This window comes from Stegodyphus dumicola, chromosome 9 (genome assembly GCF_044657685.1).
Source record: "Stegodyphus dumicola isolate Sdum_Otavi_A_Nest chromosome 9, ASM4465768v1".
Classification (NCBI taxonomy): Eukaryota; Metazoa; Arthropoda; class Arachnida; order Araneae; family Eresidae; genus Stegodyphus; species Stegodyphus dumicola.
Window position 1 is genome coordinate 23,030,528 of NC_140776.1, and position 25,219 is coordinate 23,055,746.

Below are 25,219 nucleotides of genomic sequence, written 5' to 3' on the forward strand. Positions count from 1 at the left end.
GTATACCAAAGAGTATTTACATATATATAACATATAATTGAATAAAATATAATGCTAGGAATTAATTACTGAAAATTTAAGAAAAATAGGTATCCGGCACCTGTAAATATTTATTTAGTCCTTTGACCTATTTTATGTTTTAATTTATTTTGTTATATTTCACTATCATGTAATTATTAAAAAAATGTTTTATTCTATATCTTTATAACTCTGTTTATGTGTTTTATAAGTACATAAACAGAGTTATTAACATTTTCTTTTTCTGAATATTACCCAAATAAGAACATTTATGTTCGCGTCGTTTCCATTTTTCTCCCTTACATTCCTTACTTTTTTGTAGCACTCCACACTCAATTTTCTACAGCAGGCTAAAAGACTGACTGAATTGTGTTAAATCTCAATGTAGTGAGGTAAGTGGTTATTACTTGTGAGATTACTTAATAACCAAGATCAGATTTTCTTATTTCCATTAATTCCCAATAAAATTCTGTCACCTTTGATTTGTATTATGTAAAGTTCATGCAACTTTGTGTTTATATAAATTTGGTAAACGGTATCTATTACGTAATATGTCATGAGGAACATGGGTTCAGTAGCATTCTCGTGAACATTTAAACATTAATGAGAATCATTTTTGGTATAGTACTTTATTTCAATCAATAATAACAAAAATAAATATATAAATAAAATAAAACAAGAATTATATTGCACCACCTGCAAAAAATTGTGTATAGTACCACAAATTGGGGTATGTAAATAATTGATAAGTGAACTAATTCTGAGTACTTATCTAAGTACCAGTTTATTTATAAAATGTAATAAAATTATTCAGCTTATCACTAAAAGTATAAATTTGTGTAATTTGCCATATTTTATTTTGCAAAAGGTGTGATTGTGGTGGTTTGTGGAAACCTATATTTTCTGCTGCAGATTCTGTTGGATATCTTGGACAGAAAAAATATATAATTTTTCTGTACTTTGTATTTATAAGGTTCCATTTCGATTTAGAACTGCCATTAATTAATTCTTTCACGACCAATCCGCCCCACATGGCCCTACATTGAGACAACCAGGACCGCCCGAAAACGGCCGAGATTGCAACCCTCCCTTTAAGGTATGCAGTAGCAGGTGCAGTTTCCCCAAATGCATTGTATCAGTTTGGCACATATTCATGTTAGAAATGAGAAAAATCATGTAAACTTTCATTTGGTCAGCCCATTTGCTGGGATTTGAAACCATATCAGATTACCAGCATTCAACAATTTTATTGTTGATAAGTAACACCATAGAAATGAAATATGTTTTTGTAAATTATAGATAACTTAGATATTGATTATGTGTAGCATCAATAAGAATAAGCAAAACTGCTTATATATATTTACTAAGTATATAAGCATTTTTGCTTATTTTGTTAGATAGAAGGAGGTGTAAAGAGGGAGTATCAAAGACAAAAGTATTTTTTCATTGCTGCATTTCATTATTTTGGAAATGCAAATGTTTGGTAAAACTACTTAAATAACAAATTGCAAAATTTTTTGTAATATTTATATTGCCTGAAAAAATTGTAAGAAAGGTGTGATTGATTGTTTATGGAAAGTTAAATTAAATTTTTTGTTTTTATTTCTGGAAAGCTATTTTTCATAAATAAAGTTACTTTAAAAATATTGGGTGATTTTTTAAAAGTTCTTACTCAATTTGAAATCAAATTAAATACAACACATTTTCACACACATGAAAAAAAAAAAAAAAAAAAAAAAAAAAAAAAAAAAAATGCTATTTTTCATGGAAATGTGTTATATTTATTAATCAATAGTTTTTCATGAAAATGTATTATATTTATTAATTAATAAATACTGTTTTTTGTAAAAATGTGTTGTATTTAACTTGGTTTCTAATCAGCTAAGAAATTTTAAAATCATTATTTATTAGTCAGTAATGTAGGCTTCATCATGTACTGAATTCTTCTAATGTTTTGCAAGATTTTGAATTCTTTCTTTGTAGAAACTGCATGGTTTCTCTTCAGAGAAATGCATGCGATAGTTTTTGACGTCTTCCATGAAATCAATTGTTAGTTTTTGACTTCTACCATGAAATCAATTGTTAGGTTTTGACTTTTTCCATGAAATCAATTGTTAGTTTTTGACTTCTTCCATAAAATCAAATGTTTTGCTATTCAGATTATTTTGCAGAGAATGAAACAGATTATTGGTGAAATATGATGCATTTTCTGTTGACTGAATTTGGACATTTTGCTTGCATTTCAACTCTGAGCTGGCTGAGTTGCTCTGCAGTTATGGTTTCGCCACACAGAAGAAGCTAGTAAAAAATTATTCTTCCGCATTCCCACCAGACACATGACAACAATTTCATTGTATGGATTTCAATCTTTGCCATAGATTCTGCTGTTTTACTTCCATGCTTCCAGCTTCTTTTCCTCATTATGTATAGGCCCACCAGCAGCCGAGTGGTAAAGTCGCTGAACACTGGTAGTTCGGTCCGAGGTTCGAATCCTGCGAACGGGCTGGCTGCATGGGCGTTTCGTGGTTTTCCCCATGTGTAACATGTATATGAGCCAGTTTCCCTTAGAAAGTCCTCCACGAAGGTATCCCTCCCTTTAGGCAGATAGCCCTAGTGTGCTTTGCCATAATTAAATAAACCAAACCAAACCATTATGTATATACAAAAACCATTTTGCATCTCCAGTTATAACTTTACCCAGGAAAGGTTTTTTGTTGATGATGAGGAGAGAAATGGCTGTGGAAACACAGTTCAGTTTGTTTATGCTGTCAAAATGTGCAGAATTCATATATTTAATTCCAAAGTTTATGTAAGCTGCTTTAAATAGTGAAATGCAATCGAATTGTCAACATTTAGTCTGTCAGCTATCTTTTGATTCAGTTTGGCGATTTTTTACAGATGACAAGGTAAAAGTTATGTATGTATGGAAGTTTGTGTTTTTGTGATCTTATTTGCATTTATTGTAAGTTGGAAAACATCAACATGTACAAAAAAAAAAAAAAAAAAAAAAAAAAAAAAACTTTAGCAATTTAAAATACTAATTTTAATTTTTAAATAAGGATTATGTGATGCATTTAATGAATAATATGTTCCACATTATTATGCAGAGAGGTATACTTGTTCCCATTCTTCTTCACTGACTTGACAATCCAGGGTGAGCTCTGGTCTTCTCCAGAAGTAGGCATGACTGCTTCTCGGAACTGCTTTCCAATATTTGACTTTTAGGTTATTTTTAACACAAATGATGCATCACACCGGGGGTCTACCCCGAGGTCTGGTTCTCTTGGGCTTTGCCAGAAAGATTTTCTTACAATCCCAACCTACATGCATTCTGGCCAGATGACCAGCACATTTAAGTGTCTGTAGTTTGAAGAATTTTGGCCTATTAATTAGCGGGAAATTTTGTATATATTATCTGTTGTCCAGAAACATGCATATGCTACTTTAAGATCTCCACAAATCATTCAGTAATGACATTTGTATTTTATCTTTGAGAAAAATTTGCTCATGTTAAGAAATTTTTTTTAAATTTCTGAAAGGTTTTTATTCATCTGCTTCATACCCAGTGCCAAATTCTACATCAATCCATTAATATGACTATAGTAAAAAAATCCATAATATGAAGTAGGAATCATGTATTTTTTTCCTTTGTAAATGTATTGATAGTCCAGGTGCTGAATAGGTTTCTTTTTTTCTGATTTGGAACATGATTTTGTTTTTCAGCATTTCTGGGTGATCATTGAATGTTCCATTAATGCATATTAAGAAAAATTAATGAATGAGTAAGATAATTAATGAGTTATAAGAATGGCTGAAAAATATAGTATTTTAACTTCTTGCATCACTCATAAATCCTTCATGATAAATAACTAAACCAGAGTTACTGGAGGAATCTTTCAAAACTGCAATAGAAACAAAAGTGGAATTTCTGGGCATAAGGAACAGATCATAAGACTGATAAAATTTAGGATTTAAATTGAGATAGAATTCAGCCTTCAGCATTGAAAATACAAATTTTTAAGTTTTTTTGGGGGGCTTTTTTCTGACCTATTTTGCATCAAATTGGAATACTTTCATACTTTTTGTTTCCAGAATATTTCTTTAGTCCTCTGTGCAAGAAACATTTTGTGAGAAGTCACTAGTTGTTTTTATCCAGATTATTGATCATATGTATTATGAAAATAAAGTGTTATATTTCCTTGTTCTTTGTTGATCACACATTCCAAAATATAAATAAAATATATCTGAATTTTGTCACATCCACAACAAATCATAATTCTTCCATTAACCATTAACATTTTTGTGTTTCTCTGGTGTGTCTCTTCCATAATGAAATTTATTTTCATTGGTGCTTTGCATATTTATACTGATACTAGTATTTAAGTAAACAAAAATAATGGCCAAATACGACAAGTTATTTTAACCATTTATCATTCTTCAGTATTTTTCTGTTTAAAAAAAATAAGTAATTTATTTCGTAATTGCAATGCACAATTTAAAAACTTTCCATGTGACAAGTCGTCTTACTTCTGCTTAAAGAAATAAGCATTTGTAGTCTGCTTTCATAGGTAAATAATGTTGTTTGAAATTACGGCTTTTAATTCATTTCATTTTAATAAAATTTACCATGGATACTACTTGATCCAATTTTTTAGGCATTGTCTTTATGACAAATATTTCTTGGTACAAGAGACAGCAATGTATTTATATTTGAATTGATGTTTTCACTACTGTCAGTCCTTTGATAACTGATTTATTATCTTCTGACAAAAACTGATTTATTTTCTTCTGTTGATAAGTAAATAGTAAAAAGCCTATAAGATGCATGCACTTTGTCACTCATACCATATAATGTTTAATTATAATGCAAAGGGCATGTTAACAAGTTTACATGTGATCTTCTTTCAATATTGTAGGACATGTTATTAATTCTTCTGCAAATCATGTTATCAGATATCACAGTCTTCAAAATTTTCTTCTTTGCTTCTATACCAAGCATAATTGTCACTTTGACAGCAGGGTGGTAAAATGAGAGATTCTGCAATCTTGCATTGCTTTAATTTTAATGTTATTATAATTTATCTAACTCAACAATTTTCTTCAAGGCAAGTTCAATTTTATCTCTTATTTTCACTATTTGTTTTTCAAACTGTTTTCTTTGTTTACCGTAAGTTTTGAGTTATTCTTTATTTTTTGATGAAGGGTGATAAATGATGTTTTAATTTAGCTGGTGCCATTGTGCTATTGTCTGATTTTTTGCTTCTCATATGAAATAAAGATAATTTAGGTAAATCTGATTTTTAAATATTCTTCATTGTTCAAACGATTGACATTCCAAGTTGACTCATATTTTTTTATCTTTTCTACATCATCTTCAATTTCCAGTAATGTTATCAATGATTATCTTACAATATTTTATTCAGATAAAATTATTTATTACCTGTAATGTAAATAAAAAATATAAAATTAATGGGTAATATGATAGACTTAGTGGCTTTATTTAATTAAAAAATCAGATTGATACGATTACTGGAAATCAGCGTGACTGCTCAAAATTCGAATGCAAACTGCACAGGCACGCCACCATATAATCTTGTAAAACTGAAAATGAACTGCCTTCTCAGCAGAGAAAAGGTTCTTTTTATTTGGTGGAAGTGCATGGCATTGTTAACTTCTAGCTTAGATTCGATCCTTGCTCCTTCAACACTTTCATAGGCTCCCCTTTTTTATTGCCAGGTTTCTTTATTAAGACTTTTTTTTTTGATTTTCATGTTCACCTGCATCCAACACTTTAATTTTGACAATCAGCTTACAGCCTTCCATCAGACACTATGTTGTAAAAAAATATATACACCCAGAATGAACTGAGCCACAACTACAAAACTCGAAGTACAGTGTTCGAGTAGATAAACAGATCATAAAAAAACGGGAAGAAAAAAATGTTTTATTTACACGTAGTAATACAAAGAATGAGAAGATCAATAGGTGGTAAAGCCACTCCTGGCAGCTATACAAGCTGACACTCAGTATGGCATGGAGCCTATTAAGTTGTCAATGTCTCTCTGCGGTAGATTGTGGCATAAGTGAAACAAAAGGTCAGCGACTTGGAACATATTTTTATATGGCTGAATTTGCTTGCCAAACATGTACAATAGGTGACAAGTCTCGACTGGTAAACCAGTTGAGGACATTAACACATCGAAGACATTTTTTGGAAAGTTGTGCTGTATGTAGCTGAGTGTTGACAAATAGAACCAGGATGACCTGCCAGCAAAGGCAGTACGATCAGCTGCAAAATGTCAATGTATCTGTGAGCAGTCAGAGTACCTCGCAGCACAACTAATGGTGAACAGCTGTCCCAGTTGATTGCTTCCCACACTGTCACACCCTATATTCTGGCTGTGTGCCACTCAGTAACAAATGGCACATTGGATTACTCATCTCTCCATATGTGGCAGTATCAGTATTGAGAGAAATGCTTAATTTGTCACCGAAGATCACATTTCTATAATCAGACTGTCTAGCTTGAGCAATAGCGGCACCATGGAAGACAACACTGCTTATGGTGAGGTGTCAATTGCAAGTGTCTTAACAAACATCGGGATCTGACCCCAGTGCTACGTAGTCTTCAGCGAGTCCTATCCCTGCGTGTTTGCAAATGGCACTGAATCGATGATAGCGTAACTGTTGGTGCAGATGTGGCAGCTTTTCTAATTGTGCGATTATCTTGTGCACTGATGGCCAGGGAACATACTGGTCCTCTAAGGCAGCTGACTATACCTTCACTGAGCCAATGGTTCCGACAACGACCATATCGCTTCGATCAATATGCCAACTAACCTGCCTCTTTGACCAACCAGTCTCTTTTAGCCCTATTATATGACCCCACTCAAAGTCTGACAACTGTTTGTAACGCCATCAAATATGTCTTTAAGGCATCTTTCATTAGTGCATGGCTCTAAATGCTTATCCCCCCACACCTGCCCTTTTACATTCTACCAGCTGCAAACTTCAGATGCATATTGTATTCCTCCACAATGCTGATTAGTACTACAAGTTTAATCATTTACATAACTAGCCAAACCACATTTGCATGCTGCATTTCACAGTTGTGGCTCAATTTTTTTTGGGTGTATATATTTTTTTGAAACAGAGTGTATATATAACTAACATGTCATTTGTGTTTGCTGATTATAATCCCATATCAAAATTATTTTACATTGTATTAATTTTTCTTTTGCAATAATTTTTATTATGTATTTGAATTTTTTGTGGAACACTCAAAGTGGCATCATGAGAATGGCACATATTAAGAACCACGTACTTTGAAAATACAAATGTAGCAATGTTAAGTATTTTTTTACATTTTATATGTGAAAAAGTTTGCAGTTTTTTTATTCTTTCCTCTAAAATTACGCATATCTGAAGCTACATATAATTTTACAGTTATGATTTTATAAAAGTACTTTTCTTTTAGCTCAAAAATATTTTTTAATTTCAGAAAATCTGTGCAAAACATGGCTACTATTGTAAATACATGTATGAAAAGAATATTCCAGAAATCATCAGCTATTAGTAATCATTTGTTTCGAAAACATCTCCTTCTGACTAATGCAACTTTTTCTGTGGCTATGGGTATTGCTGGTGATCTAGTACAACAACATTATGAAATATTAATTGGAAGAGAAGACAGCTGGAAACCTGTTAGAACAGCCCACATGTCAGCTGCAGGTCTTACTACTGGTGTACTATCTCACTATTGGTACATAATCATTGATATATTTATACCAGGGTCATCTCTTAAGTGTGTCATTAAAAAAGTATTGTATGATCAAATACTTTTTTCTCCAGTAAATTTAACTGTATATTTTGGTACTGTAGCTGTTTTAGAAGGATCACTTAAACAACTTAAAGAGGAGCTCCTTGCAAAAGGTTCACAAATTTATACAGCTGAGTGGTTGATTTGGCCACCTGCACAATTTGTAAATTTTTATTTATTACCTCTGAGGTATAGAGTTCTTTTTGACAATTTTATTTCATTTGGTTTTGACGTTTATTCTCCTTATGTAAAATATAAGTGTAAATTAAAATCAGACAGTGAGATAAATGTAGATAAAAATAATAAATAAATTATGTGGTGGTTTTTTTATCGTATGCTATCTTATAGTGTTATAGTGCTATGCTATCTTATATGATAGATATATCATATGCTATCTTATATGTTTTTTACATTGGATTTCATTAAAAAATGTAAACACATAATGAAGTAAACTCTTATATAAAGTATGTTAATTTTATTAGCAAGTTCTGAATTCCTCAACATTCCATTTTTAATTCATTACATTCAAAATAAACAGTTAAAGCTAGTAAAAGAAATTGGGGGTGGTCATGAAAATAAACTAAAAGATAAATTCTTAAACATTATCCACACAACTCTCTCACTCTCTCTTAGAATCTCCAACAATAATAACAGAGAGATTATTACTAAAAATTAATATGGAAATTGCAGTTAGGTGAAACTTCATATAATTTGAAACATGCTTATAAAGTTCAACATTGGAAGAAGATTTTAATGCATAAAGTGTGCAATCCTTCCTAACTATAAGGCTTTTTACAAATCTGGGCATGTTTCTGGTGTATTGCCTGAACTGCCCTTTATCAGAGGTTTTGAAGTTAACTGTCAGATGATTTCTATATCGTATTATACAAGAGGCTGTACTGTTTGGGACTGCAGAAGATTAAATGAATGGGAATTCTACTTTTGACTTGTGTTGCAGGAAACTTGTGCATGCGTGATGACATAACATTTAAACTCTTTAAAAGTGAAATACTGAGACACAGTATTGCACCAGGTAGTGAAACACATACACAGCATTGCTTGATTTTATGATATGTAAGGAAGTATTTTGTGTGTGTAATAAGTGCTGGTACGTAATACTGCATAACAAGAATGTGACATGCACAATAGAAGACATAACTGTGTTACCATTCTGAATAACCAACACAAATATGACAAAAAATAATAGCAGTGATGTCAGACATGAGAAAACTTCAAAGTATACTAGATAATATAATAGAGACGATGAATTTTAACATGCATACATTCATATATGATAGATATATCATATATGAATAATAGTATAATAGTATGTAATAGAAATGAATGCATGTTACAAATTGAGAATATATCTCATATGTATACCAATAAGGCATTTTACAGTACTTAACTGGATGTGATTAGAAACCCAGCGGCACTGTGGCAAGCATCCATTTTATTACTCCCATTTGGGGAGTTTTTGATATATTTCTTGAAGTAATTATAGTAATAAAATTGCCAGAAAATGTTAAATCATGTATATAAATTTTAACTTAGTACAGTACAAAGTCCGTAATCTGGAATGATCTATAATCTGCACTTCTTCAAAACCACAAACTTTTTTTTTCTGTATGCTTTTATGCATGCGTGTTTAATGTATAACGGACAGTATAAGCTAGTCTACAATTACCTTTATTGATTCTTTATTTTTTCAGTTAATGTTGCAGATTGTGCTGTTCCTTAATCTTCTAACTGGATCCAGCTTATTATTTCTTGCAGGCTATTAGAGCAATTTTATAAAAATTAAGCTTGAACTTTCGATTATGTCAAAAAGAGTTTATAATTCTGGAGCAACCAAAGGATCTACAAAGCTAAAGCATGTTTCGATGTACCGCTTCGGATAGTGAAGAAAGTGACAGAGAGGTTGTTGAAAACGAAAAAATTTCGATTGAAAGTTAGTCGGTATTCTCGACACAGCAATTACAGGACTTGAACAGTGGAACTTTGTAACTGAGCAACAAATTATGTCTGTTTATAGAATAAAAGAGAAAGTATTAGCACAAAAAATGAAGCAACTTAACATTGAAAGAAATGTTTAATAAAGTAAACAAATAAATATTAAGCTTTTTTTTTTGTAAATTTTGATACCCTTTAGATCATAATTGCTCTTTATTTCATAAATTACAGTTTCATATTTTTAATTTTATAATTTCTGCATGCCATCTTACCAGATTTAAATTGATGATCTATAATCCGGAAAAACCCCTAATCCAGAATCGGCAAAGTCCCGACGAGTCCGGATTACGGACTTTGTACTGTACTTTTTAAAATGCTGCATACTTTAAGGGCTTTTTGCATTAAAACTACAACCAAACCCTGTAGTAACTAGCTAATAATGGAACTTTTTAGTGACTTCCAATTTCCTATAGATTTAATGTTTCCCTATTAAGCTATAGAAAACTTCCAAATGCATAAAAATTCGATATAAAAATATAAAATGAACAATAAATATATTGGATTGATTTTTTTTTTTTTTTTTTTTTTGTAATTTAAAAAAAATTTCCAGAATTTCTGCAGTTTTCAATTAAAAAGTTATCAACCCTTAAATTTATCCTATTTGGGACATCAGAATAGCTAAAAACACTGTTATCTTGACCCCCACCTGTATTTTAAACAAAAGGATATGAGAAAAGTGCTCAATTCTTGGAAAGTAAAGACACATAATAAACATACTTTAGGTGATCCTACTATGCCATATACTCAGCCAAAGAACTGTAATATACTTCATTATTTAAGTTCTGCTAATAAAAACTAAACTCAGTGGCGCTACAGCCCTAGTGAGCCGTGGCCTGCAGTGCTCTTTTTCTGCTTTTTTGACCTTTGAGGCCTGGAGTGCATACGCCCTGGACAAGTGGTCAGCTTGTCGCATGATCCCCAGTGTTTAGTCCCCAAGCGAAGTTGGAACTCATTTTACAGACCCACTTAAGGTATGAAAGGCCGAAGGTTGTACCAATAGCTGAGTTCAATATTACTCCATCTCCCCTTTGAATCATGTTACATAAATTTGCTCAGATTAAAAGTTTATGGAAATGTAACACACCCAAAAGGAGTTTAAAAACTAATAAATGTTAATTGCTGCTGATGTCAGTGTGTTAATGGCTCCTTGCACTGATCCTGCTAAGTGTGATAGGAAGGAAATTAGTTTAGGTCTGAGATCAAGAATAGTCATTTAGGCACAGAGTGTCTTCTATAATTATTATTAGATAAAAGATCTTGGTTAAAGATTTATAACTTCCGACTGTGGTATGTCAAACTCTAGGGCAGGTTGTTTAGTTACTACAAAATTATTGTCAATAAATGCTCAACCCCTTTAAATTAAATTATTCTCTTTAGTTTTAACCACCATTTGTTGCTTGCGATATTAATCTGTATTTGTGCAAGTATGTTTTAGTTGGGGTTAACTTGGCCTATTTTCTGAGATAATCGATAAACCATTAAGTGCCATATTTTAACCATGCTACAAAATTCAAATATTTGCTTCCCCCCACCAAAGATAAAATATTTTGTATCTGAATCTGAAATACATCTTTTCTCCTTTTGTCAGATGTCAAGACCTATTTAGAAAACCACCTATTTGTCACATTCAAGGACGTTGAATATTAGTCTCCACACCCAGGAAAAAATTTCTATTGTGTTCCCTAGTCTCTTATCTAAAAATTAACAAAGAGAATCCCCCTAAAAGTATACTTACAGACTGGCATTAGTTCCATAGCAATGCCAGCTAAAAGGGGCTGGAGTTACGTTCCCATTTCCTGTCTTTTTAAGTGAACTGGCTTTTGTATGACCTTCATACATCTTGAAAGCATGCTCAGTTAAGCCATTAATTACCTCTTTTCATTTTAGGCTTAGGCCAAATATAACACAGACGGGTGTACCATTACTGATGCCGGAAGACACTTTTTAAACTGACAAGTCTGTCTTGAGAGAAATGGTGAAGCGGTTCATCTCTCTATGCATAAAAGCAGTAAATATAAGGATACAACCAGTGATGGATAGGGCCGGCAGGCAACCGGGCAGAAGCCCGTTGGGCCAGTGCGATTTCAGGTCGATCAAGAAACTCGAGCAATTGAATCGACACAGATGACTCAGTGAGACAGCTTTGCAAGTGAGGGTATGTCCACAGAATTAATACTTTCATTCATAAATATATCTTCCAATGGTATACAAAATGCACAGATACGACTAATGGCAAAATCTGTTCCAGATAAAATATCAGCTTTTCGAATAATATTGTCAGCTCTCGTATATTTAAAAATATTTCAATATATTGAGCCAGTAACGAAATATTTGCAGACTAAAGCATTAGATTACATCCTAACATATAACAGGCATGAAAGTTTTCCATGTTTTCGCGGAATTCCGCTTTTTTGAACATCACCCGGGTTGTTTCTGAGATGGATGCAGAACCGTTGAGAAATCGTGACTGGCAAATGTGTGTGTGTTGGGGGGTAAACAGAGGACATGCTCTCTCTCTTCCTCTTGTCTTTGTAAAAAAAGTTTGCATCATGCCAGAGATCGCGAAATACGTTGTTTCACATCAAGGCGAAGTAGGTGGGGCTTATGTGGAAAGGCGGAACTAGATACGTACGAACATCGAATCAAAGAAGAGCAAGCAACCGTCAAACGAGAGCTGACTTCAATAATTTCAGTGATCGGTGCTGGCGCCATATGTTGGACATACAGATAATCACTTGCATTCTCTGGTACACGAAACTCTATGTTAAAATTTAAGGAATGTTCATAAACTGTACAAAGAAGAGCTAGAGATAAAAAAAGAGGAGCGAGAATCTAAAAAAAAAAAAAAAAAAGCAATTAAACATTGTAGAACAATGAATTGTATAAAAGCTGCTGAAAAGAAATTGAGACTAGCTCGCAAACAGAAATTAGAAAAGTTGGCTGCAAAAGTAGCAAAAAGGAAAAAGCTTTTTCCCTAAAAATTTTAATCAGGATCAAATGTAACTTAGAAAAATAGTTATTTTTTATATTCCTCCTTTAACTATATGTTATTTTGTAACTATATTATCTCACATGACTACTTTTTCTGGTGTTGCATAAAGTACTGTTTATTGAACTAAAAGTGAAGATAATTGAAAGCTATGGTAACAGTTATATATATATATATATATTAATCTCTAAAACTTGTCATTGCCTGAAAATGGGCAGCAATATATAACATAAATATGTATATTAATGTGTTGTAATGTTGTGTACAGTATTCATGTATCAACTGCTACATAAAAAGCATCTTAAAGAAGGTTAATTCATTAAAATCTCTTGGTGATTTACTGATTTTTTACAAATGGAAGATAAAATTAATAGCAAAATAGTAAGTACAAGTATTATTTTAGTTTAATTATACTTTTTATATTAAAAGGTTGGTATTTTATTAAAATGTGGTTTTTTGAGGTTGCGCATGCTCATTTAGTTTTTGTGTAATTTTGTGTCCACGCGTTTGTTCAGCTGTTTTTGCCAACTTGCACTTTCATGCCTGATATAACATGGTTGGGGAGGTTACAGGCTCTTTAAAAGCCATTTCTAGAAACCTCAATTTAATATTTAGCTATCAAAATTGTTTGCAACGGATTGCATTAATAAACTGGAGGGGCTGGGTTGTGATATAATTACAGAAGAAGAGCTACCTGCTAGAAGATTACGAAAAGTGAAACAAATGGACGAAGAATAAGTCGACTAAAATTTCAATTGCCCTATTAACCCTTTGCGGCATGGTGGGTCAATATATGTCCCACCTAATTAATATTTATTTTCTCAGTCAGCAATTTCCGTTAGAAATTCTCTAATCTTTTAAAAATAATCTATTTTAGTTATTATTTTTCTCAGTAGATGTTACTACTATACTAGGGCTTAAGTTTATAAGCAAAAAATATTCATAATAGGATCACAAGAGGATCCATGTATCTCGCATTTTTCAATATTTTAAAAATTTTGGTATACAATTTATGATATGTATGATTCTTTTTAATATTCAAAGGTATTTTATTTTCAAAAATCTTAATTGGATTCAATATTTTATAACATTAATTTTGCAGTTGAAATAAGTGGGTTAAAAATTGTCTCACCACACACTTGAATTTCTGCTCAATAGATGGTAGCACTCACGATTATTTTTTCTTTTCTTTTTTGCATCTACTTTTTTCGTGATTGCACGTGCTTTTACATCCGTTGTATGCTCTGATGTGCTAAAATGTCTAGAAAAAAGTTAACAACTCAGGAAGCTTTGGATCTTTTTGCTGAATTGCCATCCGATTGCAACTCAAATGCTTCAGATGTCAGTTCTGATTCAGGTGAAATTGAAATCCAGGAGAGAATAACTGAGCTTGAAGTTATTGCTGAAGAAGAAAGGGAAGTAGTTATAATTTGTTTCGCTTTTTAAAGACACAGACGCATCTATGCATGTGGCACTGTAAATATGAATCGGAAGTATCTACCCAAAAATTTAAAAGACAAATTTATGTCAAGAGAATTTATAGACTTTTCAGTTAGCGACGATTCAATTTATTGCATAAAATGAAAGGATAAAAGATCCGTTTCTATCCTGTCTTGCTTGGAAAAGGCTACTGAAATGAAAGAAATTAATAGAAAAGCACGAGATGGAAAGACAAAAAAAGTACTGTGCCCAAACAGCATTATTTCATACAATAAGAATATGGGATATGTCGAGTGATTGATCAACTGAAAGGACTATATGAAATAGACCGCAAAAGCAAGAAATGGTGGCACGATTTTTTTTTTTACTTTTTAGATGCGAGTATAGTAAACGCATTTATTCTATTTAAGTTTGTTTGCGAACCTGATCATGATGTAAAAACAATGAAAGATTTTCTTCTCTCAGTTATAGAAAGTCTAATGGCACTTGCAGGCAAGAAAGAGCTGAAAAGAAAACTGAAATCCCCAGTTCAAATAAAAACTAAAAACCTGTTCGTACAACCAGAAAGGAGACTAAAAAATGTAAGTCACACGCCAAAGAGAACGAGCAGAAGAAGATGTGCAGCACATCGAAAGAAGAACGACGAACATTTTGGATGTGTGAAACATGTGAAGTGCCTCTATGCTTACAAAAGAATGAAACAACATGTTTTTCAAAGTTTCATGAAAAATGACTTTTTTTCAATTTTAATCATATATAAATGTTTTTGAATCAAGTGCCAATTTTAATATTTTATTTAGTATCATATGTACGAGTATCAAATTTTAATCTTAAAATAATATTCAAGAAAATATTTTCTTTTGTTCCTAAAATTTAAAAATATTAAATATATATATGCAAAATTTTACAAGTCATGCATATATGCAATAAGTATAAAATGCATTTTAGTGTGTTTATTATGAATATTTTAGAATGCACGCTTTATTTTGTTTATTCATTCCACATATGATTTTTTTTTCCTGCTATACACCAATATGCTATAAGACGTGCTAGTTGCATGGTGGGACAAACGGTATCCCACCTTACCCCGTAAAAAATAAAAGTGCAGAATTTTTTTCAAGCTTTAAAGGCACTTAAGTAAGTCCATCTGACTTATTCTAAGGCATTTTTTTAAAGATTAAAATATATTTTAAATATGCGTGTCGCAAAGGGTTACACAATTCGAAGTTACTTTCTTTAATTTTATAATGGATAACATTATTTCATTAATGGAAAGTAGGTTTAAAGGGCACAGGAAGTTGTATGAAGACATATCACTTCTCGATCCTCAAAACTTTTCGAAGCCATTGTCGCCAAAAAATTTGACTATTTTTCTATATTATTAGGGCACTATGCAGGTGTAACAATTGATAAAAACCTTAAGAACGAATATCAGGACCTAATAATTAAATGTGAAACAATAAAAAATTCAAATGAAAATCATTATTCTGAATCTAATATCAAGTCAGAAGGAGAGAGTGCTGTATCTATTAATGAGCATTCTTCGAAAGCTAAATTTTTTTCAAAAATTGCATCTTGTGTGCATATAAATTACTTTTGAAATATAATTTATATAGTATTGCATAAGCCAATGTCTTTTTTCTGTGTACGATTGTATTCATCCTATCTATAATGATGAATGCGAAATAACTTTTTCAACATAAAAAATTGTAAAAAGGAGATTAAGGAATACTATGAAGCATGCTAATTTGGAGTCATTACTATTGATAAACATAAAGAAGGATATTTTGGCTAAAGCAAAAATTGAAGATATAATGGAGGAAATATTTGCCAGACAACCTAGAATTAAAAAATATTTAAATGGCTAATTATGAATCAGCTGCTGTTTTGTTTGTATAAATATATAGTCGCTGTTATTTATTGTTTGTAGTTTATTTGGATACATATACAGTGGATGGACAAAAATATGGAAACACCTTGTGAAATGCATGTTTGAAAAGAAAGATTGATTTTAATGAAATATGTAGGTGGCGCTGGCATTTTTGACTACTGACGCCACCTATACAACTTCGTAAATGTGCTAAACAGTTCAGTTGTTGTCGGAGTATTGTTATGTGAGGTTGTCATTGCATTATGTCAGAGTTAACGGACTTCGAACGTGGGCAAATTGTTGGAGCACGTATGGTAGGTGCTTCCGTAAGCAAGGTAGCCGAGGTGTTTAGTGTTTCCAGAGGTACTGTATCGAAGATTTATTCCGCATATTTGAAAAGCGGAAAAACATCATCTGCTAAATCACAGCGCGGACGAAAGTGTGTCCTGAGTGATCGCGACAGACGATCATTAAGGGCAATTGTGACGAAAAATAAGAAGACCACAGCTGCAAAAGTTACTGCTGAAATGAATGTTGTGTTACCGAACCCTGTGAGTAACAAAACAATTAGAAGGGAGCTTCATAAACAGGGAATTGCTGGCCGTCCTGCAATTGAGAAGCAACTCATCAGTGATGCTAATGCTCGTAACAGGAAAAGGTGGTGTTTAAGTCATAAAGCCTGGACTATAGAGCAGTGGAAGCGAGTAATATGGTCTGACGAGTCTTCTTTCACATTGTTTCCCACTTCTGGCCGAGTTTACGTCTGGAGAACGCCATCTCAAGCCTATAATACAGACTGCTTGTTGCCAAGAGTGAAACATGGCGGGGGTTCTGTTATGGTTTGGGCAGCCATATCGTGGTTCTCTGCTAGCCCCATAACTGTGTCAGGGCTCATGACTGGCAAGACTTATGTGAACATTTTGGCCGATCAAGTTCATCCCATGGTACAAACTTTGTTCCCCGATGGTGATGGTGTCTTCCAAGACGACAAAGCCCCTGTTCACACAACTCACACTCTCCAGGACTGGTTTTATGATCACGAGGATGAGTTGTCCCATCTCCCCTGGCCTTTGTGGTCTACATTGGAACGGAAAGTGCGTTCTCGTTATCCACCGCCAACATCGTTATCTGAACTTGCCACCGTTTTGCAGGAAGAATGGTATAATATTTCCTTGGCAAACATACAGGAACTGTATTTATCCATTCCGAGAAGACTGCAAGCTGTTTTGGATGCCAACGGGTTTCCTACACCATATTAAGCAAAGAAACATGTTTTTTTAAAGGTGTTTCCATATTTTTGTCAAACCCCTGTATATGCAGAAAAATATACCTTTTCTGCAAAGGTATATTTTTATTTTATAAAATTATTTTTTATGATGATTATGACAATGATAACTTATATATGTATAATGATATTTCATATGGGGTCTTAAAAAGGGCTGACATATTTTTTCCTGCCAGGGCTGATTTCTTTGGCCAATCCACCACTGGATACAACTTTTTATACAGAGCAAAATTTGCATGCATGGAAATGAAAATGCAAAAAACTGACCTCCCCCTCCCAAGAAGAAAACTGCATGAACCATAAAATAAAAGTTTTATAAACAGTGAATATATTTAATGTAAAAAAATACTCTGAGGATCACCATATAAAATGTAACAAAACAGATTGTTATTATTTTGGCAGTGTGCCCATATATTTACATATAATTGATAACATTATTTCATCAGTTCCAGCTCCAATAGAAAGTAGACGGGCATCTCTGTAAAATCTGCTGATAAGCACATCTTCTGTGTATCCCATACCTCCCCAAAACTGTAAGCATGAATCCATTACTTCTCTGCAAAGACGACCAGCTTTTAATTTTCCCATTGAAGCCAAAAGGGTGATGTCTTGCTTTTCATTTTTCATTTCTAAAATATAAATCGAGTAAAAATTTTAAATATACAACAAACAATTTTGTTCTTTCTTTTAAGATCTAATTTCTTTTTTTTATATAACTGCTAAAATGATTATTTGATAGAAATATTTTTAAGATTTAGATGAACTTCATCCATTCATTTATATTTCCATTACTTTGTTTACAATAAAAATTATTATATATACTGAAATTAACATATTGCCTACAATGATCTCCATTTGGGTATTTTCTGTGCATGCCCAACTGATGAAGTCATGTTTGTTTACATTTAACATATTGCAGTACAAACATTTCCTGAATTTAATTTCACTCTGGTGATTTTGGTATATTGTTCTTCCTGAGATAAGTATAACTGACAATTTATTTTAAATGTTTGTCATTGCTTACGTCCTGTGAATGGAAGCAAAGAACTGCACCAGCAAACATTAAGAATTAGAGTGGTAAATGCAAGATAAACATGATTGTTAGTTACAAGAAAATGCAAAACAAACAGTACAAATTAGAAGCAAAAGCAGTGTTGGATTTCATACAGAATACTTTTGTACAATAGCATAAAAATAGTTTATAGCTGCCTCGTTCTTAAAATAGGATTCTCTAAAAAAATACACAATTGATATTAAAAACTGATTTTTATTGTTAAAATATCAGTGATGCTTTAAGATATAAAAGTGAATCTATATTTTTAATGGATTTAAAAAAAAAAAAGGCAATCAAAGGGTAATAAAATATTTCTGTTTATATCAAAATGCTTTTTAATTTAAAGGAAAAAATAATAATCAAAACTGAATGTCTAAAACAGTAATCATATTTTTCTGTATGAACTGCTGAGGAGATCAAACCAAATGCAAACTTGGAAATTTCGTAACAGCATTTTTTGACTTTCTTATTACGTGCTCCGCCCTTAGGCACTACACGGAAAGGGAGGGAATGCCCTGTGGAAGTCTTTTTAAGGGAAACCATGAAAATGCTCATGCTGCCAGCCCTTTCACTGGAACCGAACTACCTGGACTATGTATAATACATAAAGGCTGGAAAGTTCGTATATTGTTTTCATGTTCATTAATATTTCATTAGATCTAAAAAAGATGAGATATTCAAGTGTGGAAATGCCCATACTGAAATTTTAGTAACACAGCATTTAAGCAAGACTTGCCAATGGCCAAATGGATAAGACACTAGAAGTATAACAGTTCATTCTGAGTTTAGGTAGCTGCATTTTTTATACTTTTCCCCATGCATAACTTAACTTAAATGCAAACCCATTTTTCTTGGAAAATAATACACTAAAGATAGCCTTACAATGCTTTATCATACTAGATAACTTCCCCTACGAAAGGGACATAGACTGCTGGGGATAGTTGTTTCTTTCATGAGCATTTATCTCTCCAAGGTTGAAGTATTTTCGCCTATTAAACCTAAATCCACGAAATTGTGGAAAGATGAATACATTAGTTAACAATGTTCTGTAGAGTTTACAGGGTGAATTTTAAAAAGAGGGCAAAACTTTAGGGGTGACAGAAGGCAGCTATACGAGCAATATCTCTCTTAGAATGTATGGATGGAACGCAAACAGCAAGCCTCTAGGTGGCATTGAAAATGGTACAAAAAGGGTCGGTCCTTGCATCCAGCGGCATTACCTACCGTGAATTGCCGAGACGATCGGCTGCTTATGTAAACAATGAAATTTCCAGGGTGATGAACTGCTCATTCTTGTGTTAATTCTTTAAATGTGACAGTGGAAAACTACCCCTTAACTTCTCAAAGCCTGTGTTCCGACTATACATTTTATGATGAATATTGCTTGTATAGCTGCTTTCTATCACTCCTTAAAGTTTTGCCCTCTTGTTCAGATTCACCCTGTATATGCAGTATACATTTTATATAATTTTTGATTTACATACTTCATAAAGTTTTTTTTTTGTGTTGTTGTTTAAACATTTTTATTTGGCACATTATTTTTCTTTCAGCATTTATTTGTCTTTTAGTGACTTTTGACATTATACATTTGACAACTAAACATTTTACTTCGAATTCATTTTTAATATTACAAATTTCAAATCAGGGATCTACACACAGTCCAATGTTACAATCTTTGCATTCATAATAGCTCATTTGCCTTTTTTGGGGATTTTTACAGGAGTGTGAACAAATGAAGCACTTTCTTAGAACTTTCATTCGAACAATGCATTTCCCATTTAACTTTGAAAACAGTCTTTAGATTCTTTTACTGCAAAACCAACGTCTTGCTAGTTTTCATTTTGGGTGCCAGAAAATCTTTCATTATTCCTTTCCTTCTCTTCATTACAGTCCCACAAGTACTTGTTCCAAGTCTAAAGAGTTCATCTGCCAGTGATGGAGACATGATAAAATGATCAATATATGAGGGGGAGTCAAATGAAAACCATAATTATTTTTTTAAATATTATTTATTGGTCACACAGGGTACAGAAGTAAATCACTTTTCAACACAGTCCCCTCCTCGTTCAATGCAAGTCCGCCAGCGCTTTGGAAGAGCCTGAATACCTGCAGAAAAAAGGTCTTTTGGGTGACGGCGCAACCACTTGTGTACTGCGTTGCGTATCTCTTTATCGGAGTGGAACTTCCTGCCGCCCATTGCTTCTTTGAGCGGATCAAACAGATGGAAATTGTTCAGTGCAAGGTCTGGCGAGTAAGGGGGATGTGGGAGGCATTCAAATTTTAGGTCTGTGATGGTCGCAACCATTGTGCATTGTCGTGTTGCAGCAGCACACCGGCTGACAGCAATCCACGTCGTTTCGTTTTGATGGCAGGCCGGAGATGATTTTTTAGGAGGTTCGAGTACATAGCACTCGTCACAGAGGTTCCTTGTGGTGTGTAGTGTTCCAAGATAATGCCCTTTTCATCCCCAAAGAGGGTCAGCATAACCTTCTCTGCAGACGGCTGTGTCCGAAACTTTTTGGGTTTCGGTGATGAGGAGTGGCGCCACTCCTTGCTCGCTCGCTTTGTTTCAGGCTGATGGTAATGCACCCATGTTTCGTCACCAGTGACAATTCGTGACAGGAAGGCATTACCGTCAAGTTCAGCACGCCACAAAAGGTCTTCGCATGCATCAACACGTCGCTGTTTCAGTTCAGGCGTCAGTTGTTGGGGCACCCATCTTGCAGACACCTTATGAAACTGGAGAACATCATGCACAATATGATGTGCCGATCCATGACTCATGTGTACACATGCTGCAATTTCGTCTATTGTCACAGGGCGGTTTTCCAAAACGATGACCTCAACGGCTGAAATGGTCTCTGGAGTCACTACGTGCTGAGCCTGGCCAGGGCGTGGAGCATCGGCCACGGACGTAACACCATTTGCAAATTTCCGGCACCATTCATAGATTTGTGGCTGTGACAAACACGCATCTCCATACTGAACCTTCGTTTGCCTAAAAATGTCAATCGGTTTCATTTTGTTAAAAATTTTTGATAGTGTTTGAGTGACATTATAACACTCAAAATAGAAATCTATACAAAGTATAATTCTCAAAACCCAAACACCCAACTCTTTAGCAGAAAAGGAAAAAAAAAAAAAAAATCTCTCATAAAATTCATCAATAAGTACCATACTCGCATTTAAAGAAACACCCAACTGCAGCAAGGGGGAAAAAAGTTCTATAAGATTCATCAATAAATATCATATGCACATTTCAACAGCCACCAGGAAACCTGCGAGTCCAGAACATGCCTTTTGCCCATGTTTGTATAATCAAAACTCAAGTGCGTGTCAGTCATTTTTGTCGCATTTCAAGTAGAAGGTCAAATGTACATTTATTTCAAATCCTATGGGCATATGAGTCTGTTTCATGCTAGTTAGTATGTCGGTAAAAAAGGGTTAAGGACTTAAGTTACATAAAATTCATATCCTCTACAGAATAGTGTTTCAATAATTTTCAGATGAAACATAATGAAATCAGACTTAATTGAATTGGTACATAAAATACTACATCTGGTTTTACTTGTTTAGAAATATAGAAGTTGCTTTTAGGAATTTTTTGTTATCTTGAAATAATACAATAAAAAAAATTGAAATAAAAAAATTAGGAAATGATTTTGTGCTGACAGATATAGAAAACTTTGAATTTTGTATAATTAAATATTTATTAGCTTGCTTGAATGGTGAATAAATATTATAAATTTATAAAAGCTTTAACAGTTTATGTTTAAATTAAAAGAAACTAAGTAAATGATGTGTTAATCTGTTCAATTCGGCATTTATAGTTGTAACTAAAAGTAGTAGTAGACTGTGCAGAGTATTATTGTAATATTATAAATACAATGATACTCTGTGCAGTTTAGTTCAGAATTCCTACTCAGCATAATTTACAATAAAAGTTATATGTATAAAGTTTAAATTATTAAAAAAATTGTAATTTATTATTTTTTAATTGATACATTTTCATAAAATTTATGAATTCATAATTTTTTTAATAAAAAATTAAGATTTTTATATTAATAGCATTTTAGAATGATTAAGATATACTTAGCTTTACTGTTAAGTATATTTTAACCTTTTTGAATTATACTCTCTTTTTCTAACTTACCAACAATTCTGTACAATAATGATCTTAAGACTTCAATTTCAGTCTGCAATTCGGCTAAACGATAATGAATGACTTGATTATCAATTATTTTCTTTCCAAACGCTTTTCTGTTTTGGCAGTACTCTACTGTATCCGAAACCATGCGAGACATTTGGGCACATGCTGAAATATAAAAAATAAATTTCATGAAAATTATTATCTTTTTATGTATTATGCTTGCTAATTTTGCATTAATTTTATTTTTCACAGAAATAATACACTCCACCATATGAATTAAAACAATTTTAATCAAATTATTTTTATTATAGTTTTCATTATTTATTTTATAAATGTTAAGAAAATTGTTGATAAGTTTTTCATTTCTTAAGCTAAAGTTGCTATCTGAAAGGAAAGCATTTAAATAAAATATTCATGAAATTCAAATAATTAGAAATAAAATCCAAGATGCTTAATGCATTAAAAACTACATAAAATATATGTTTTCATAACATAAATAGACAGAAACAACAAAATACATTAACATTGCACTAAAATTCAGCATAGCTGCAGTTTTATTTTATATAATGAAACTGCAGCTAGTTACTAGCAGTTGCTATTTACTTTAGTGCATACTTGTGTATTTTTAAAATCATCAAATTATAAATATTGCCAGCAAACAATTACAGTATAAACTATGGACATTTTGCAATCCACTGAAAGTTAATACTTTATTAGAATACAGAATGGATTTAAATTATAAAAACGTGTTTGAAGTTCAGGAAAATGCATATTATAATAAATAATTAAAGACATGGATGCAGAATCAGGATTTTGTTCTGGCACTAAAATTCAATGATGGCAAGTGAAACAACAATTTCAATGCAAATACCATCAAAAACACTAATGAGCTTAAAATTACCATATTTTATATTCTTTTGATAATGTATAGACTTCTTTATCTGCATACTTTGAACAAATAAAAGTAAGCAGTGATATTTTTTTTTTCTTATATAATATGTCAGAAACAAATAATGAAGATTTAGGGGGGGGAAATCAGTACTTTATAATTATGCACCTAACCCTGAAAAGAATACAGCAGGCAGTGAGGCAACTCATAACATTGCGAAAAGATCTTTATTTGTAACCCATATATGTGCACATGTGCAACTTGTCGATTTTGTGTCGAAATACAGAGCAATACATATTTTAAGTCAAGCTCTTGAGACATGAAAAATGCAATTTCAAATTTGTCAATCGGCCACAATATACAGAACTGTTGTTTTTTGACTCAATTGATCCGTATACTTGGTACACAAATTCCCAGAGGAAAAAAATTCTATTGATCCACAATTTCCATTGCTATGGAAGGTCAACCAAAATATCTTTTTCTTTTATTACAAATGCAACCTGTCTTGTTAACATGTTATACACCACATCTCTTCCTAGGGAATGGCTTTAGATATGAAAAATAGGCCTAGCATTTAATGTGTAAATGTTTTATAATACATCAAAATGGCTTTGTGAGTAGACCGATTGTTGTTATTGCTTGTATAGTACATACTAAGAACTCTGCTTATTTCTGCAAAAAAACATGACAAAAAGTAACATGCACCAGCTTTGTTGCTGTGAAATGCCATTTTCGATATCACTGCCCTCTAGCAGTAGGAATAATGTTTAGCAGTTTCCAAAAAGAAAGGAAAGAAACATATGTTGAGTTAAATTAACCATGGATATAACATTTATCAATTTATTCAAGTAACTTTTAATTTTACATCTTGAAATCAGGGACTATTTTTGTGCTCAAGCCATATACAGTCAAAAGTCTTTAATCCGGACTCGTCGGGACTTCGGCGATTCCGGATTATCGATTTTTCCGGATTATAGATCATCAGTTTAAATCTGGTAAGATGGCATGCAGAAATTATAAAATTAAAAATATGAAACCGTATTTTATAAAATAATGAGCAATTATGATCTAAAGGGTATCAAAATTTACAAAAAAAGAAGCTTAATATTTATTTACTTTATTAAACATTTCTTTCAACGCGCGCATAGCCGAAATTAGAAAATTGCAACCAGAAAACTATTTGATTTGTATTCGTGGTATTTATAATGACGAGGAATTTGATTTAAATCATATCAAAGACGGAGTACATCGAGATTAAATACTACATTTAGTAAGGAATTATAAACCGAATAAAATAAAAACATCTGCCCTGAAGATAATGATAGTGCTGACAGATCAACTTCCAGTTCATTGCGTGCCGCGACGCCCCCCCCCCGCAGAGCAGCGTGAAATTAATAAACAGATTTCGGAATGGTTAGATAAACAAAGGATATGCCTTTATCCATTTTTTGTAGCAATTCGTTTTTTGTTTGATGGACATCGAAACATACTTTCGTTTTCTAGATCCTTTGGGAGCTCCCACATCGGAAATTCTATTTGACATAATCGAAAGTTCAAGCTTACTTTTATAAAATTGCTCTTACAGTCTGCAAAAAATAATAAGCCAGATCCAATTTGAAGATTAAGGAACAACGTGATGCTAAAGCAAAGTTTAAAGAAATTAAACACTTAGCAGTAGTAGCAATGAAAGCT

At 32.6% G+C, this 25,219-nt stretch overlaps 2 protein-coding genes across 7 annotated transcripts in view; one reads left to right on the forward strand and one right to left on the reverse strand.

Moving 5' to 3' along the window:
- The first annotated feature begins 340 nt into the window (after positions 1 to 340).
- On the forward strand, positions 341 to 17,745 carry LOC118191257 (mpv17-like protein 2). Of its 5 annotated transcripts, XR_015042943.1 has the most exons (4): positions 341 to 410; positions 7,520 to 7,780; positions 11,738 to 12,005; positions 17,611 to 17,745. XR_015042943.1 is itself a non-coding variant. In XM_085823281.1 (3 exons), the coding sequence occupies exons 2-3, from the start codon at positions 7,536 to 7,538 to the stop codon at positions 17,735 to 17,737; spliced, it is 372 nt and encodes a 123-aa protein (XP_085679407.1). In that variant the 5' UTR covers positions 341 to 410; positions 7,520 to 7,535. The 5 variants fall into 5 exon arrangements, 4 of the variants coding, with proteins under 4 accessions (XP_085679407.1, XP_085679408.1, XP_035217947.1 ...); XM_085823281.1 differs by lacking the exon at positions 11,738 to 12,005 and having other exon boundaries at positions 17,611 to 17,737; XM_085823282.1 differs by lacking the exon at positions 17,611 to 17,745 and having other exon boundaries at positions 11,738 to 15,266.
- The window catches only part of LOC118191258 (putative acyl-CoA dehydrogenase 6), a 50,955-nt gene continuing 43,465 nt past the window's right edge, over positions 17,730 to 25,219 (reverse strand). For both annotated transcript variants that reach the window (XM_085823279.1, XM_085823280.1), the window contains exons 7-8: positions 22,642 to 22,803; positions 17,730 to 18,063 (exon numbers count right to left, since the gene is read on the reverse strand). In XM_085823279.1, the coding sequence (XP_085679405.1) occupies positions 17,825 to 18,063; positions 22,642 to 22,803 (401 nt within the window). In that variant the 3' untranslated portion in view covers positions 17,730 to 17,824. The remainder of the gene's footprint in view (positions 18,064 to 22,641; positions 22,804 to 25,219) is intronic.

What these genes read in the sequence shown, in the direction of transcription:
- LOC118191257 (XM_035362056.2), top strand. Translation starts at nt 7,536, where the DNA reads ATGGCTACTATTGTAAATACATGTATGAAAAGAATATTCCAGAAATCA.